Raw genomic sequence first — 17691 nt, 5'->3', positions numbered from 1 at the left:
AAAGATTGATGTATGAAAACACAATTTTTTTTTTTATAAAATAAGAGAATCCTTTCAAATAGCTGACTGGGAAAAATGCACAAGGAGGAAACAACAGTAGAAGAGAAATGGAATATTTTGACAAAAATTTATAGATAAGGAGTGGAAAAGTATGTGCCAAGACAAAAGCAAGAAAAAGAGTATGTAAAGTGCTGGTACAACAAAAGATGTAGGGAGTTAAAACACAAAAGGATAAAGCTTGGATAAAATGGGAAAACGACAGATCTGAAAAATGGAAAATATATACTAGTTATAGAAATGAATATGTACAAGTGTGCAGAGAAGAAAAGAGAAAATACAAAAAAGATGTCATAGAAAAATGTAAAGATCAACCAAAACTATTTTATAGATTTATAAACAACAAACTGAAAAGCAAATAAGAATTAGAGAAACTACAAGAAGTTGAATACACAGAGGAAATAGAAATGGCAGAAATTATAAACAAGCATTTTAAAGTGTTTACAAGGGAGAACATACAACCTAGAGATATCGAATGGGAGGAGAAAGTCCCCCCAATGAAAGAGATAGAAGTATCAAGGAATGAAACAAGGTGGTGGAGTTATGTTCCTGACTAAGAAGGATATAAATGTGAGAAATGTTACATATGGAAAGAATAGAGTGGAAATGATCATGATGGAAATAGAGGACAGGGACAAGAAGAGCAGAAAGATTGTGGTAAAGTATGTGCCTCCTAAATGGCTTTGTGGGAAGAGAGAGAACACAAAAATATGTTAGAAGACACAAGGATAACACTAAATAAGATAATGGAAGATGGAGGAAGAATAATTATAATGGATGACTTTAATTGTAAAGAAATCTGTTGGGTAGAAATGACAGTGAAGGGTGGAGATGACCTATAGAGAAATGTACTACTTGATATGATTATAGAACATACACTGACACAATGGATTCAAGAGAATACAGTAAAAGCTCTTTTATCCGCTATTCTCGTATCCGGCTCCTTCTTATAACCGGCATATTATTCACGAGGAAATAACAATTTTGTATAAAAATGTAAAAATTCGAAAAAATAAAATTTAAAATTCCCGCGCCACTCCCGCCGCCGCCAGAAGTAGCGCGCATCTTTCCCGCCATCTCCCACAAATCCCGCCGCTCCGTCAGGCCCAGTGCCCGCTGTAATAAGACGCCTGATTAGCAACTCTCTCAACACATAAACACATACCGACAGCAAAGCAAGGCAGTGATGTCTGAGTTGAAGGATATGCGTGGTAGTGCTAAGCTTAGCATCACTGATGAAGCTCTTCAGGAGTGGATGGAGGTCGACAATGACGAAGCTATCACCCCCACACTAACTGACGACGAAATCATTCAGGCAGTGATTGAGGAGAAGCATGGTAAGGAAACAGAGGCTGATAGTGAAGAGGAAGATGACCCAGAGCCAAGAGTAACATGGAAGGATGCCGCTAAAGGATTGGCAACATTTATCAAGTTTGCGGAGCAGTGCACCTACATGGGGACTCACGACGTGATGTCTCTTCACTGTCTTCAAAATGAATTTTTAATGCAGAGAGACAAACATTCTAAACAAAGAGACATACGTGATTTCATGAAAATAAATAAAGATAAATAAATATGAATATACTGGTAAATAAATAAACAACAAAAGTGAAGCCATTGAATGAATTTTATTTAAGTACTCTATGAATAAAGGCAATGAATGTATTTTTTAAATATTCCTTCTCGTAACTGGGATTTCCCCTTTCCGGCATGTCTTTGGTCCCACTCATGCCGGTTAAAAGAACTTATACTGTACTAGGTATAGAAATGAGGAAGAGCCATCAAGACTAGACCAGATAATCACATCAGAACCTGAAACATTGGACAAGATTGAATATAAGACACCACTAAGTAGAAGTGACCCCTATATTAGTAGAACTGGATCTTAATGAAGAAAAATACGGGATAAAAAACGAACAATATAGAATGGGAAGAATTATGTATGGAAAAACAAATTTTGATAAAATGAGAAACAATTTTCAAAAAGCAGACTGGGAAAGGATATACAAAGAGGAAACAGTAGAAGAGAAATGGAAAATTTTGACAATCTATAAGGAAGGAGTGGACAAGTATGTTCAAAGACAAAAACAAGGAAAAGGATATGTAAAATGTTGGTACAACAAAAGATGTAGGGAGTTAAATGATAAAAGGGATAAAGCTTGGATAAAATGGAGGAAAGAAAAAAAAACGAAAAATGGAATATATTGATTATAGAAAAGAATATGTACAGGTGTGCAGAGAAGAAAAGAGAAAATACATAAAGGATGTCATAGGAAATTGTAAAGATTAACCAAACTATTTTATAGAATTGTAAACAACAAACTGAAAAACAAACAAGAATTAGTGAAACTATGACAGGGAGGAATGGAATACACAGAGAAAATAGGAATGGCAGAAATTATGAACGAGCATTTTAAATCAGTGTTTACGAGGGAGAACATACAACTTGGAGATGTTGAGTGGGAGAGGAAAGTCCCCCCATGAAAGAAATAGAAGTAACAAAGAATGAAATAATAAATCACTTGAGTAATCTCGATGTCAGAAAATTGCATGGTCCAGATGAAATGGCAAACTGGATTTTGAGAGAATGCAGGGACGAACTAACAGACAAAATACATAGTCTAATAAGCAGTTCATTGAAGGAAGGAAAAGTTCCAGAAGATTGGAAAAGAGCAAATATAGAACCAATATATAAAGGGGGAAACAAGGAAGACCCTATTAACTATAGACCTGTCTCTCTTACAAGTACGGTAGCAAAACTTTGTTAAAGAATGATCAAAATTAGATGGGTAAAGCATGTGGAAAAAAACAATATACTAAATCCAAGTCAGTTTGGATTTAGATAAGGAAGATCATGTGTCACAAACCTGATGTGTTTCTATTCAAGACTAATAGATATAATATAGGAAAGAGATGGATGGGCTGATTGTGCATTTCTAGCCCAGAAAAAAGCTTTTGATAAGGTGCCACATAAGAAATTACTAAAGAAATTAAAAACTGTAGGAGGAATACAGGGCAAACTACTTAAGTGGATGGAAGACTTCTTGCATGAAAGAAAAATGAGAGTGCTGATAAGATACAAAAATTCCAATTGGGATGAAGGGATTAGTGGAGTTCCACAAGGAACAGCAGTGGCCCCAATAATGTTTGTTATATATATTAATGATATGGATGAAGGAATTGAAAGTTATATGAGCTTGGCAGACAATGCAAAAATTTTGAAAAAAGTGAACACTGAAGATTGTGAATCATTGCAAAGCGATCTCAACAAAGTATGGGAATGGAGTAGGATGTGGGAGATGGAATTCAGTATTAAGAAGTGTAGTATAATGGAATTTGGAAAAAAAAAATAGTGGGATCATATACATTGGGAAAGGAAGAAATTAAAAAAGTGGAAAAAGAGGACCTAAGAGTCATTATTATGAATAATGTGTCCCCTGAGAAACATATAAACAAAATTTTGGAGAAACTTATAACTTAATAAGAAGATAGTGGTATTTACATACCTGGATGAAGAAATGGTGAAGAAAATGCTAATCACTTTGATAAGACAAAAATTGGAGTATGCAGCGATGACGTGGTCACCAAGTACAAAAAAATGTATAACAAAACTTGAAAGAATACAAAATGTAATTACGAAATTGGCACCAACGCTTTCAGAACTATCATATGAGGAGAGGCTGGCAAAACTTGAGCTACAGACATTAGAGCAAAGAAGAGAGAGAGGAGACTTGGTAACTATTCATAGAATCATGAAAGGCATGGAAATTATTGATAGATAGGATCTAATAAAATGGGATAATAGAGATACAAGAGGACATGGAAAGAAAATCAAGACAGTTATAGAAGAGACCTGAAAAAGAACAGCTTTCCCCGCAGGATAATTAATGTTTGGAACAGGTTAGATCAGAATGTGGTGTGTGGAAAAACAATACACGAATTTATAAACAGTCTAGATGAAACGAGATATGGAGACAGGACACCATGAGAATAGCTTCCCTTCCCGTAAAATACAACTAGGTAAATATGTGCACATGTATAATACACACACACATACACACACACGTAGATGGATTCACAGCAAAGATTGGAGCCCCGAAAAAAAAGGGAAATTTTCGTGGACCTCAACATCAAGGAAGTACCTTTTTGTATTTATATGGAAGGAGAAAGCTCGTGGTGTAGTGGGAAGGTGATGAAAAAGGAGAAGGGGAGGGATTACTGAGGGAAATGGAAGGAAATGAGGAAGGGGAGGACTTGGTCCAGGCAGGCAGACGCTATGTAAACAAACGCGGCCGGGAGGATTTTAGTGATGAAGAAGGGATTAACAAAAATGTAAAGATTAGAAATATAGATAAGAGCAGCTCAATGGAAGGTGAAGATGATAATTTCCAAGGATTTAATGAGGGGGGGAAGCCAACCCTCCTCGATTAGCAAGCCTAGAAGAAAAAATTGAGAAAATTGTCAAACATTGGAAGGATAGGTTTGGTCAACTCACACAGATCACGCAGAGAGTTGAAAAATTGGAAGAATTAGAAAAAGTGAACCAAAAAGTAACTAAAGAAATAGAAGTATTATAAAGACAGCTAAAAGAAGTAAAAGATGAGAATGAGGAATTAAAGAACAATAAAGAGAATAAAGAGTCCATAGCAAAAGAAGCACATGGTTGGAAAAAATCCAAGAGAACAACAAACTTGCATTTAATGATATAGTAAAACAGCAGATGAAAGAACAAACTGAAGACATAGTTATTAAAGTGATGAGACAGAAAGAGAATATAGTAAGAGACTTAGCAGATAAAAAAAAAAATGTATAATTATATTAGGGACGGAAAAGAAGTATAATCTAAATAGGACTACAAGAATCAAAGAGGAAAAAGAAAAAGCAAATAATATATTAGAATTAGTTCAGGAAGATGAACCTGAAATAGGGAAACAAATTGAAGAGATGTTAGGCTCTGGAAATATAGTACAGATAAGACCTGACCAATTGAGGTTAAATTTAGGTCACAAACAACAGCAGAGAATATCTTAACAAAAACAGGGAAACTAGCAGACAGTGAACAATATAAAAAGGTATGGATAAAAAGAGAAATGAATAAAAAGGAAAGAGAGGATGAGAAAACAAAAAGACAAGAAGCTAAGGAAAAAAACGAGATGAGAACAGAGTCAGAAAAAGAGGAATTCTATTGGAGAGTAGTGAATATGAAAGTGAGGAAATGGCACATAACAGAGAAAAACAAAAGGGAAACAGAAAATACAATGGAAGTAGCAGAAAACTAAGAGTGTCTTACACAAATATAGATGGATTAATAACAGGATTGAATGAACTGAATGGTTATCTGAGGGAAAAAGTACCGGACATAATGGGAATAGTAGAAAAAAATTTTAAAGGTCCACTACCGCCCAACAGTGTACGACATGGTGCATATAATTATTGGATTAGAAACAGAGAGGCAAAACAAGGGGGTGGAGTTATGTTCCTGACTAAGAAGGATATAAACGTGAGGAATGTCACATATGGAAAGAATAGAGTAGAGATGATTATGATGGAAGTGGAAGACAAAGATAGGAAGAACAGAAAGTTTGTAATAAATTATGTGCCTCCTAAAACAGCCACATGGGAAGAGAGAGAACATAAAAGTATGTTAGAAGACATAAGGATAACATTGAATAAGATAATGGAAAATGGAGGAAGAATATTTATAATGCGTGACTTTAATTGTAAAGAAGTCTGCTGGGAAGAGATGACAGTAAAGGGTGGAGATGACTCATGGGGAAATGTACTACTTGATATGATTATTGACCATACAATGACACAATGGATTCAAGAGAACACCAGGTATAGAAATGAGGAAGAACCATCGAGACTGGACCTAATAATCACATCAGAACCTGAAATAGTGGAAAAGATTGAACATAAGACACCAGTAAGTAAAAGTGACCACATATTGGTTGAAATGGAACTAAATGAGGAAAAATACATAAAAAGAAATGAGCAATATAGAAAAGGAAGATTGATATATTAAAAAACAAATTTTGATAGAATAAGAGAATTCTTTCAAAAAGAAGACTGGGAAAGAATATACAAAAAGGAAACAACAGTGGAAGAGAAATGGAATATTTTGACAAGAATTTATAAAGGAGTGGAAAAGTAGGTCCCAAGACAAAAGCATACATACATACATACCATTTTTTCCCCCTTCCAAGGGAGGTAGCCAAAAAGGGAAAGGCATAAAAACACTCCCACCCATTTCATCCCTAAATACACACTCCACACCCCTCCCACCCTTCCTCTCATCTGAGCACCTCCTGGATGACGGGTCATCCCTGCACCCTGCCCACTGCCCTGGGTCAGAAGCAGTGTCGCAAGACACAGTACATCCACAGCAAGGCCGCTTCATTTAATCGGCGACCCCCCTCTCCGTCCCCCTTTGCATATACGGCGAGGACGGGGAGAAATCCCTTCGGGCTGCGTCAAAATTTACTCACACATACTACCCCACCCCCCACCCCCATTCTCCTCATGCAGTCACAACATCATCCATATACAACCATTCTCCACTCACCTCTGTCTCAAGACAAAAGCAAGAAAAAGAATATGTAAAGTGCTGGTACAACAAAAGTTGTAGGAAGTTAAAAGAAAAAAGAGATAAAGCTTGGACAAAATGAAAAAAAAGACAAGACCTGAAAAATGGAAAACATATACTAGTTATAGAAATGAATATGTACAAGTGTGCAGAGAAGAAAAAAGAAAATATGAAAAAGATGTCATAGAAAAATGTAAAGACCAACCAAAACAAACAAGATTTAGAGAAACTACGACAAGGAGGAGTTGAATACACAGAGGAAATAGAAATGGCAGAAATTATGAACAAGCATTTTAAATCAGTGTTTACAAGGGAGAACATGCAACCTAGTGATATCGAATGGGAGGAGAAATTCCCCCCTATGAAAGAGATAGAAGTAACAAAGAATGAAATAATGAATCACATGGACCAGATGAAATAGCAAACTGGATTTTGAGAGAATCCAGGAATGAACTGGCAGACAAAATACATAGCCTAATAAATAGTTCATTGAAAGAAGGAAAAGTTCCAAAAGATTGGAGAAGAGCAAATATAGTACCTATAAATACTGTAAAGGGAAATAAAGAAGACCCTACAAACTGTAGACCAGTCTCTCTAACAAGCACAATAGCAAAAATTTGTGATAGAATGATCAAAAGTAGATGGGTAAGTCATTTAGAAAAAAACAATGTACTAAATCCAAGGCAATTTGGATTCAGACAAGGACGATCATGTGTCACAATCTTAATATGTTTATATTCAAGGCTAATAGATATGATACAAGAAAGAGATGGATGGGCTGATTGAGCATTTCTAGATCTGAAAAAAAACTATTGACAAGGTGCCACATAAGAAGTTGCTTAATAAATTAAAAACTACAGGAGGAATACAGGGCAAACTGCTGAAATGGATGGAAGACCTTTTGCAAGAAAGAAAAATGAGAGTGGTGATAAGAGACAAACACTCTAACTGGGATGAAGTGATAAGTGGTGTTCCACAAGGAACAGTTCTGGCCCCAATGATATGGATGAAGGAATTAAAAGTTATATGAACTTCTTTGCAGATGATGCAAAATTGTCGAAAAAAGTGAACACTGAAGAAGATTGTGAGTCACTACAGAGTGACCTCAATAAAGTATGGGAATGGAGAAGGAAGTGGGAGATGAAGTTCAGTACTAAGAAGTATAGTATAATGGAATTTGGAAGAGGCAAAAAAAGAATAGTAGGATCATATAAATTGGGAGAAGAAATCAAAAAAGTTGAAAATGAGAAGGACCTGGGAGTCATTGTTATGAATAATATGCCACCTGAGAAACATATAAAGAAAATTTTTGGAGAAACTTATAATTTGATAAGAACTATCAAAGTGGCATTTACATACCTGGATGAAGAAATGGTGAAGAAAATACTACCTAATCACTTTGATAAGACCAAGATTGGAATATGCAGCAACGATGTGGTCACCAAGTACAAAACTTGAAAGAATACAAAGAGCAATTACAAAATTGGCACCAACACTCTCAAAACTATCATATGTAAAGAAACTAGGAAAACTTGAGCTACAGACACTAGAGCAAAGAAGAGAGAGAGGAGATTTGATAACAATATATAGAATCATGAAAGGCATAGAAACTATTGGTAGAGAGGATCTAATAAAATGGTATGATAGAAATACAAGAGGACACGGAAAGAAAATCAAGAAAGACAGTTATAGAAGAGATCTGAAAAAGAACAGCTTTCCCCATAGAGTAATAGACAGTTGGAACAAGTTAGATGAGAAAGTGGTGTGTGCAAAAACAATACATGAATTTAAAAACAGTTTAGATAGAATGAGATATGAAGACGGGACACCACGAGCATAGCTCCCCTTCCCATAAAATACAACTAGGTAAATATAACTAGGTAAATACACACATATATATATATATATATATATATATATATATATATTTCCATACACATAGATGCATATAGCAATTGCTTTTTCCCCCTTACAAAGGAGGTAGCCAAAGTCAAAAGGCATGATTTCACTCCCACCCACTTCATCCCCACCCACTTCATCCCCACCCACTCCATCCCCACCCACTTCATCCCCACCCACTCCATCCCCACCCACTCCACTCTCACCATCCCTCCCTCACTCCCTCCCTCTCTCCCTCCCTCCCTCCCTCTTTTCTTGGCTTGTCCTGGATATTGGGTCATTCCTACATCTCGCCCATTCCCCTTAGGCAGAAGCCATGCAGCAAGACACAGCACATCCACAGCAAGGCTGCTTTATTTAATCAGTGACTCCCCCTTTCCATCTCATGCAGAAAAGAAGATAGGGAGAAATCCCATTGGGCTGCGTCAAAATATCATTCACACATAACCACTCCTTAACCCCCCTATCCCCCACCCACTCCCTACCTTGCATCACAGTATTATCCATATACAACCATTTACTACATGCCCCTATCTTATATATTCTTGCTTTCCTTAAAAGACATCCCCCTCTTTCCCAATGCCTCTTTTACCCCATCCATCCATCTCATCCCTGGTTGCCCCCTCCTGTTCACTCCATCCACCTTTGCCTTTCACACTTATACTAATCTTTCATCACTTATTCTTTCCTTGTGTCCAAACCATCCTAATACTCTTTCATCAACCCTGTATCCCAACTCTCCACCCCTGCTCTCCTCCTCATCTTGTTTCTCACTATCCTGCTTAGTAACCCCTATCATACTTCTCAGACATCCCATCTCAAACACATTTATAATCATCCTCTTTTATGTTCCATGTTTCTGCCCCATACAGCTGCTGGCACAGTCACCCCTTCATTCAATCTCCTCTTAGCATCCATTCCCAAATGTCTATTTCTCATTGCACCTTTTCATCCCTCAAGGCATTTACTTGCTTCTCTCAATCTATATTCTACCTCCACTCCTCCCATTCCAGCCACATTCACACCCGAGTATTTAAAGCTATCCACTTCCTCCAGTCTTTCTCCCATAATATTCACATCCAATTTGCTTCCATCCTTTCCCCTTGTACTCCTTGTCATCTTACTTTTACCCACATTTATTTTCAACTTCCTTCTTTTGCACACCTTCCCAAACTCTGTCACTAACTTAATCCATCCTCTGATCCTGCTACAAGGACAGTGTCATCAGCAAACAACAACTGGCTTATCTCCCATTTTTCTCAATTTTCTTTAACAATCTCCAATCCCAAACCCATTACCCTTGCATTTACCTCTCACACCACCCCATCCATATTTAGATTGAACAGCCATGGCCACATGACACACCTGTGGCAAAGTCCCACCTTTACCTCAAAGCACTTGGTCTCTCCATTTCTAATTTTAACACAGGCTCTACTACATACTTAAAACAAAGGCTTTTTTGCCCTTACAAGGGAGGTAGTCAAAAAAACAAAGGCACAAAAACCACTCCCACCTATTCCATCCCCAACATACTCCATTCACATCCACCCCCTTCCCTCCCTCTTATCTTGGCACCTCCTGGATGACAGGTCATCCCTGCATCTCACCCACTGCTCTTAACAGTTTTCCTTCTATCCCATATATCTGCAGTACCTCCCACATTGCCTGTCTACCCTGTCATAAACCTTTTCCAAAGCCATAAAAGCCAAAAAAGCATCCTTACATTTTCCTAAAGCTTTCTCACATATCTGTCTTACCACAAAAATCTGATCCACACAACCCCTGCCCATCCTAAACTCATACTGTTCCTCACCATTTACTCCGTCTCTTCCTCTCATCCTTATCCACCCAACCTGAATGAAACAATGACTCACAGGCATTGAAAGCACTTTTGCTGGCCTGGGCCTGTGCATGCATATAGTTAAGAGTGCCCAATCGGGAAGTAAGGACATCAGCCAACTTAAAGCACCAATGAAAATCATCACCTACAGGGGTATCAGAAAATATTTTGAGGAAATTAGCTCTAAAAGTATCATAATTATAGTTCAAAGTTTTGGGGTCAAGACATGAAACTGACAACATTTCAGCTGCCAATGAGTTAGGTACAAGTTGAGACCTCATGAATGAGATTTTCTCTGACCCAGTAGTTACGTTAGTATTGATTATACTATCTTCGCACTGACGAATAAAATCAGCAGCCTTATACTGGTGATCCTGACCCGAAAACTTAACTATAGAAGGATCCTGGTCCAAAAGGGTAAATGTATGAGCCATCGTCTGAGATGTAGTGTGGAGACTCATAAACAAAAGCAGTTTACCCTTAGTAGACAATTAAAGTAGAGCAAGTAACTGGAATCCACTCCTTAATAGCATTAAAACAAAAACAACAAGAAATTCATAACCACTTCAGTATAATTCAAATTCTCACATGCAGCATTGGCTGCCAAATGTACAATTCATCACTCCACTTCCATTATGAAGTATAAAGTCATAGCTGTATTACTTGTTCTCTTTTACTCTGAGTAAAACACAGAAAATGTGATCAGACCAATTCACAGAATCCAGGGGTAACTCATATACAACTGCAAAAAAATACAATCAAGATGCCGACGCTGGCATCCTCATGTATCTAATTATACTTCATGACACTTATGTGGGTGTCATTGTACCGAAGTGGTTAATACATACATTAATTGTAGCGATTGCTTACTGAAACATACCCTTTGCAGATAAACCTGGGCCAGCAATCCTCACTGTAAAATTTTTTATAAATAAAAACACAAGTTTTCTATGACACAACAGAGGAAAACGGCACCACATACAAAAAAAAAAAAAAAAAATTAAGGCAAAGTGGCTTAATGTGACATCACAAATATGGCCACCAGTGGCATAAGCAACAAGATGTAAACAAATATGGCCGCCTCCAACATAAACAACAGCCTGGTCAGAGAAATTAATTAATCAGTTATTACAAGAACACTATATGACATGCATGCATGCATAACTAATAAAAGACATATACACAGGATTGAACACTAGTGAACAGTACAGTCACTGTGAAAAGGTAGTGAACTGAAACCGGCAGATGGAGATCTGTGTAGATGAAATCTGTTCATTAATCCTTTCCCATCCAGGCCTCCAGAGGAATCACGACACACACAGGAACAGTAGTTGAATGTCTTATTAATATAGATGACAAAGATATCCAAAATCCAGGCAGGATGTAAAGCCGACCATAATATGGGATGAAGAAAAAAATCACATGGCTCCCACCAAGAATACACTGTTTATATATAATCTACAAAGTCACTATTGGATTGTTCATATATAATTTCCAAAGTCACTGTAATGAATAACCTGGCAGAAAAAAAGAAAAGAAGAAAAAAAAAAAACATACAACTGCATGAAGCTATGAAACTGGCCAGCCAAAGTTCATGAATGTTTTATATCACTTGAATTGTCCACCTAATTAATTTGTTCAAAAAAACAAAGTTACTTTACTGACTGCCACCGTATGTAGCATATGTAGTAGGGTGGCCAAATTAAAGAATAATCATTAGATAATTATATTAATCACAATGAGATAAAGCGCTACAATGACAAATGCGTGTGCACAGAAAGGAAGCGGAGTAACAACTGCACTCCAAGCACTGAGTCGATGCGGGAAACATATACATGACTCACTTGGGTTTTCTTACAAAGGCACACAGAATTGTAATTAAATGATATAATGATAATGATAAAATTAATATACAACAAAATTATGACAATTATGCAGTGGAAAAACACAAGCACAATTGAATAATTTGCAAGTATAATACACAACAATAGTTGTATGATGCTACAACACAGTATGTAAATGTTATACATAATGATACAATCATACTCAGCTCTGTAGGTGCTAGTAAACATTGAAGTCACCCAAAACAAAAAGTTTGTTTTCATGGTGGCCACTAGTCAGCTGTAGATTTAAGCTTGGTATATAACATCTCTTCAAGGTCATACACCATAGTAGGAGCATACTGCAGTATGAGAGATAAAGCTCAAGGTGTGATTCAGCCTCATGAGCATATGCTCATCAACCAGAGTAACTTTTATAATAACATGCTGTAGTTAGCTAGATATGCCTTCAGCTACTCCGATGGGGTGGCCCCCATCAGTGTGGCCCAATTAGTAGGTGTAACTTTCACTCTTGATCTTGCCACTGCCTGGTCTTCTTACTTCTGAGAAAGCTGCTATATTAAATCTAAGCTTCCTGAGCTCTGCTAGTAAAAAGGGTATTTGATCATCCTGGGAGAAAGAATGATCCAGGCCCTCACATGGGGATACACATTAACCCAATAGTTCCAGGGATTGTGGGAGAGTATAAACACCCACCACCTTGTCACTTGGGAGAAACAACAGTGGACCATGTGAAGTCAGCCCAGGTGGTGGTAGCTGTTTGACTTATGGCATGCCCAACCCAAAGCAGGCAGCCCAGCTGATTTGCCTCTAAGCCAAGAGAGGCCATCCACCTTGGTCTGAATAAATGACCAAAGAGGTGTTTTGTTAGTCCCAGGGGGGTCCTCAGTGTAGCCACAGCATTAGGATATCACCCAGTCCCTAGGACTCCCCTCCTCAGGCCCTACAGGGATGCCACGCATGGCATACATGTGTGGCATCCCTGTAGGTTAGTGATAACTGGGTTAGATGACCATTGACTCAAAGAGTTCATCTGCCCAATTGATGTTATTCTTTTTCCTCAATTTAGGTGTCCTACATGCCCTCCTCAGTGGCAGGTGACCAGTGGGGAACCAGTTTAGTCACCAACAGTACAACCATGCAGCAGGTAGTACTGGGTTACATGATGCCAGTATGAGAACAGCTGCCTCTCCTGACCACCAGATGGGGCTATAGGTTTCAATTGAATTAAATTATTGTCCCAGGTTTCACTGACTGGAAACCCATAGTGTCTCAGCAGCAGGTAGTGGTCCTCTGGCCCTCTCATAGATCTCTCTGGGAAGAATCCTTGGAGTGATTTTTGTATTGTATTAATGTGAGGCTGTTTCTGTCTCTGGCTAATAGTAGAAGGAAGAGAGCAGTGGCAGTTCAGCTGTCCTTGTATTTAAAGTTGTAGGAAATACAAAGTCGATAAAAAGATATCTTGGACTCAATCCAAAGATTGAGCACCTTTAGATGGAAGTAAGGAAATTAAAGGGGTTTGAAGATAGAGGAGCAGGGAGATGAATCTCTATGATATACTTATGTAGGACCACCTTGTGCTGGTAACCATCATTGCTTTTGCTTTGGGTTTCCAGTTAGCTAAAGCCAAGGTGATAGTGATTTGATTATTATTATTATTATTATTGTGATATTACACAACTCTTCAATATTTTACTTATGATGTGTAATGATGTTTAGGTATTCAACATCAGTGACTGTGACACTGTCAACATTAATGTGGGTCAGACTGTGACAGGGCCCAGTCAAGTACCCAGACCCAGCAAGCAATTCCCTACAAAGAAAGTGGCTAAACTACTCAAGTAAGTTCTTTAAACTCTTTATACATGGCAGTTCATCATTGGTTTGGCTGTTATGTTACTGTTTATATTTAATATACAGCAGTAGATATAAAAAGCACATTTCTCAGAAATGTATAGAAATAAGTTGGGTAGAAGACCAGTGGGCTGGCCATATGAACCATTTCATTGTGCTGCTTGTCTCATTGGTAGTCATCTGATCTGAATGTATAAGACACAAAAAAATCTTACTGGGGGTCAACTGATCTGAATCTATAAGATATATCTCTATACCAAAAACTTCTTCTCCCTTTTAAAGGAGGCAGCCACGCAAGGCATGCACCTACCCCCCACCCATCTCATTCCCATATGTCACCCATTTGTTTCCCTTTCATCTTGCTCCTTGTGGATGAAGGGTCATCCCTGTCTTTTTGCCCACTGTCTGGATCAGAAGCAATGAAGCAAGACATATCACATCCACAACAGGGCCCCAGTGCTACATTTACTTGGCAACCCTCCCTCTTTGTCCCCTCATATAGAAATAGAAGAATGGGGGGGAAATCCCTTCAGATTGCATCAGTTAACCACTTCACTCCGGGCCAAAATCTCATGGGCAGCATTAGCTGCCAGATGTACGATGTTGCGTCATAATACTTGCATCATAAAAAATAGTCACCGCTTATATCGATCGTTCTCTCTTTCACCCGTGAATTTTGACAACCATTGAAAATGTGATGAAGCCAGTTTAGAGAGTATGTCAGTTACGCAGGGACAACTACAATGAATATAATCAAGATGCCTATATGGCAGCCTCGCGTATCCACTTGCTCCTCATGCCGCCTACGTAGGCGGCACCGTATGGAAGAGGTTAAGAGTCCATTGACAACCATTCTCCATTCATACCAAACCTTTGCCTTTCTCCCTACCCTGCTCAACAGATATTCCCCTTTTTCTTAATAGGCCATGGGCCAAAATCTGTATGATCACTCTATAAGAAATTCGATTGCAACTTTCGCAAGGCAGCTTTAGATTTTTATGGGCACTTTGGACCATAGTGATGCTAAAACATCAATGTTCCCACATTTTCACTTGCACATTAATTAGCTTATAGCTAATTAGATTTATGAGTAGAGTTGGTAGTTCATACAGTAGTCACTAGGTGGTTATGGCTCGTGTATTTTCAGCTTTTCTTCAATTTTAAAATAGATCTGACCACTCTGAGTGTGTTTCTTGCCTACAAGATGAGGCACCATATTAATATCTTGGTTAAACTTGACAGTCTATACCAAAATTGACAATAATTCTGCCCAACTCAAATACACTTATTAGTTTTAATCTCGGCCACCAGGGGCTCAGTTTTCCTAGCTAGCCCAGTCAGAGAAATCAAGGAAATGAAGAAATCTCATTGAAAGTAATGAAATTTTATAATTATATTTGAATTTGTGCATATTTATGATATTTTCTCATTTTTACTAGGTCATTAAGAAAAAAAAAATTAGGGAATTCAAACTAAATTTTTTATTTAGACTATGCTGTATTATCTGTATTGATTATATTTACCTAGTTGTATTATATGGGAAGGGAGCTATGCTCGTGGTGACCAGTGTTTGTATCTCTCAGCATCAAGTTTTTTCTTAAAATCTTGAATAGTGTTTTTACACACTGTTTCTTTGTCTAATTTGTTCCAAGTATCTATCACTCTGTGTGGGAAGCGGTTTTTTTTTATATCTCTTCTGTAATTATCTTTTTTTGGTTTCTTTTCATGTCCTCTTGTTTTTGCATTGTCCCATTTCAATAAATCATTCTTTCATAATTCTATAGATAGTAGGTCTCCTCTTTCCCTTCTTAGTTTGTCCCATTTCAATAAATCATTCTTTCATAATTCTATAGATAGTAGGTCTCCTCTTTCCCTTCTTAGTTCCAGAGCTGGTAATTCTAATTTGGACAGTCTTTGTTCATATGTCATTTTGGAAAGAGTTGGTGCCAGTTTTGTTGTTGCTCTTTGTATTACAAAAGGATTACAAAGACGGAGCATGCCGACAGGAGACCTTTGATCCATATCTAGGTCGGATGTGAAAAAAAAAAATCATATTAATAATAAAACAACAAATAAAAACTATAATAATGTAAATAATAAATAAAATAAATAAATAAATGCATAGGTATAGTTAAATAATAAACAAACAGGTAAATAGTAAATAATAATAAATTGACATATAACTAATAATAAATGAAAATCAGACAGACAAATGATAAAACAAAAACAAATAATATAAGATAAATTATAATCATTACAGCATCTTACTTAGGTATTTATCTAACTGATTCTTAAAGCTTCGAACTGAACTACATTGCACTACCTGTGCAGGAAGTTTATTCCATTCATTTACTACACGGTTGGCAAAGTTGTTTCTACCTACTTCTAAATTGAATCTATTTCCGGATAGTTTGAGACCATTGTTTCTTGTCTGATTCTCATTCAATGTGAAAATTTTGTCACTTTTGATGTTGTCAATTCCCTTTAAAATCTTAAATACCTGTATCAAGTCACCTCTGAGTCTACGCTTTTTTAGGGAAAACAGATTCATGTGTTTTAGTCGATTTTCGTATGATTTATTTTTGATATTTGGAATCAGTTTTGTGGCTCGCCGTTGTACTTTTTCCAGTCTGTCAATGTCTTTAATGAGATTCGGTGACCATACAGAAACAGCATATTCCAAATGTGGACGAACTAACGATTTATATAGCTTGTTAATGAGTGATGGACTTTTGAAATCAAAAGATCGCGCAATCAGTCCCAGAATCTTATTTGCTTTCTCAGAGGCTGAAATACACTGCTTGGATGATTTGAGGTCGTTACTGATAATTACGCCGAGATCTTTTTCACTATCCACTTTTGTTAATGAATTACCAAATAACTTGTAATCGTACTTACTGTTATTTTTACCTATGTGCATTACCTTGCATTTACTTGTGTTAAATTTCATTAGCCACTTTTCAGACCATTGCTGTCACATACACACACACACACACACACTTTCAACGAACGGACGGCTTGAAGAACGTTCTGAAGAAAAGTGCAGATTGTGGATCCCAACGCAAAGAGAAGTGCCTTTTTGTATTTACAGGGTGGGGGGAAATTGCTCGTGGGGTAGTGGGAAAGTAAGGAAAGAGGAGAAGGGGAGGGATTGCTGGGGAAATGGAAGGTAATGAGGAAGTAGAGGACTTGGTCCTAACAGACCGCCTAAATGTAAACAAGCGACCGCAAGACGAGCTGGAGGACGACGGAATGTCTAATAAGAATGTAAAGATTAGAAGTATAGATAGGAACAATACAGTAGAAAGTGATGAGAATATTTTCAAGGGATTTAAAGAGAGTGGGGGGGACACAAACCCCCCCCGACTGACAAGACTAGAGAAGAAGGTTGATAAGGTGATCGAGGACTTGGAGAGTAGGTTAGGTCATATGAACACCATTTTACAAAGGGTTGAAAGATTGGAAGAACTAGAAAAGGCGAATAAAAACTTAACTGATGAAATAGAAGACCTAAAAAGACAGTTAAGAGATGTAAAGGTGGAGAATGAGGAATTGAAGAAGAATAGTAAAGAAAACAGAGAAACGATAGCTAAAGAAAGTAAAAATTGGAAGAA

The 17691-nt window shown here is 37.4% G+C and overlaps 1 protein-coding gene across 4 annotated transcripts in view; it reads left to right on the top strand.

Annotated features, from left to right (window-relative positions):
- Positions 1–17691, top strand: part of LOC143027602 (FAS-associated death domain protein-like) — a 69657-nt gene that overhangs the window by 22672 nt on the left and 29294 nt on the right. For 2 of the 4 annotated variants that reach the window (XM_076188945.1, XM_076188947.1), the window contains exons 3-4: positions 13293–13370; positions 13943–14064. In XM_076188945.1, the coding sequence (XP_076045060.1) occupies positions 13293–13370; positions 13943–14064 (200 nt within the window). The remainder of the gene's footprint in view (positions 1–13292; positions 13371–13942; positions 14065–17691) is intronic. The other 2 variants (XM_076188949.1, XM_076188948.1) reach the window with 1 other exon arrangement.

The sequence above is a fragment of the Oratosquilla oratoria genome, chromosome 8 (assembly GCF_046742065.1).
Source record: "Oratosquilla oratoria isolate Oo_2021 chromosome 8, ASM4674206v1, whole genome shotgun sequence".
NCBI lineage: Eukaryota > Metazoa > Arthropoda > Malacostraca > Stomatopoda > Squillidae > Oratosquilla > Oratosquilla oratoria.
The sequence above is the reverse complement of the archived record's forward strand: the minus strand, read 5'-3'. Positions and strand labels throughout refer to the sequence as shown.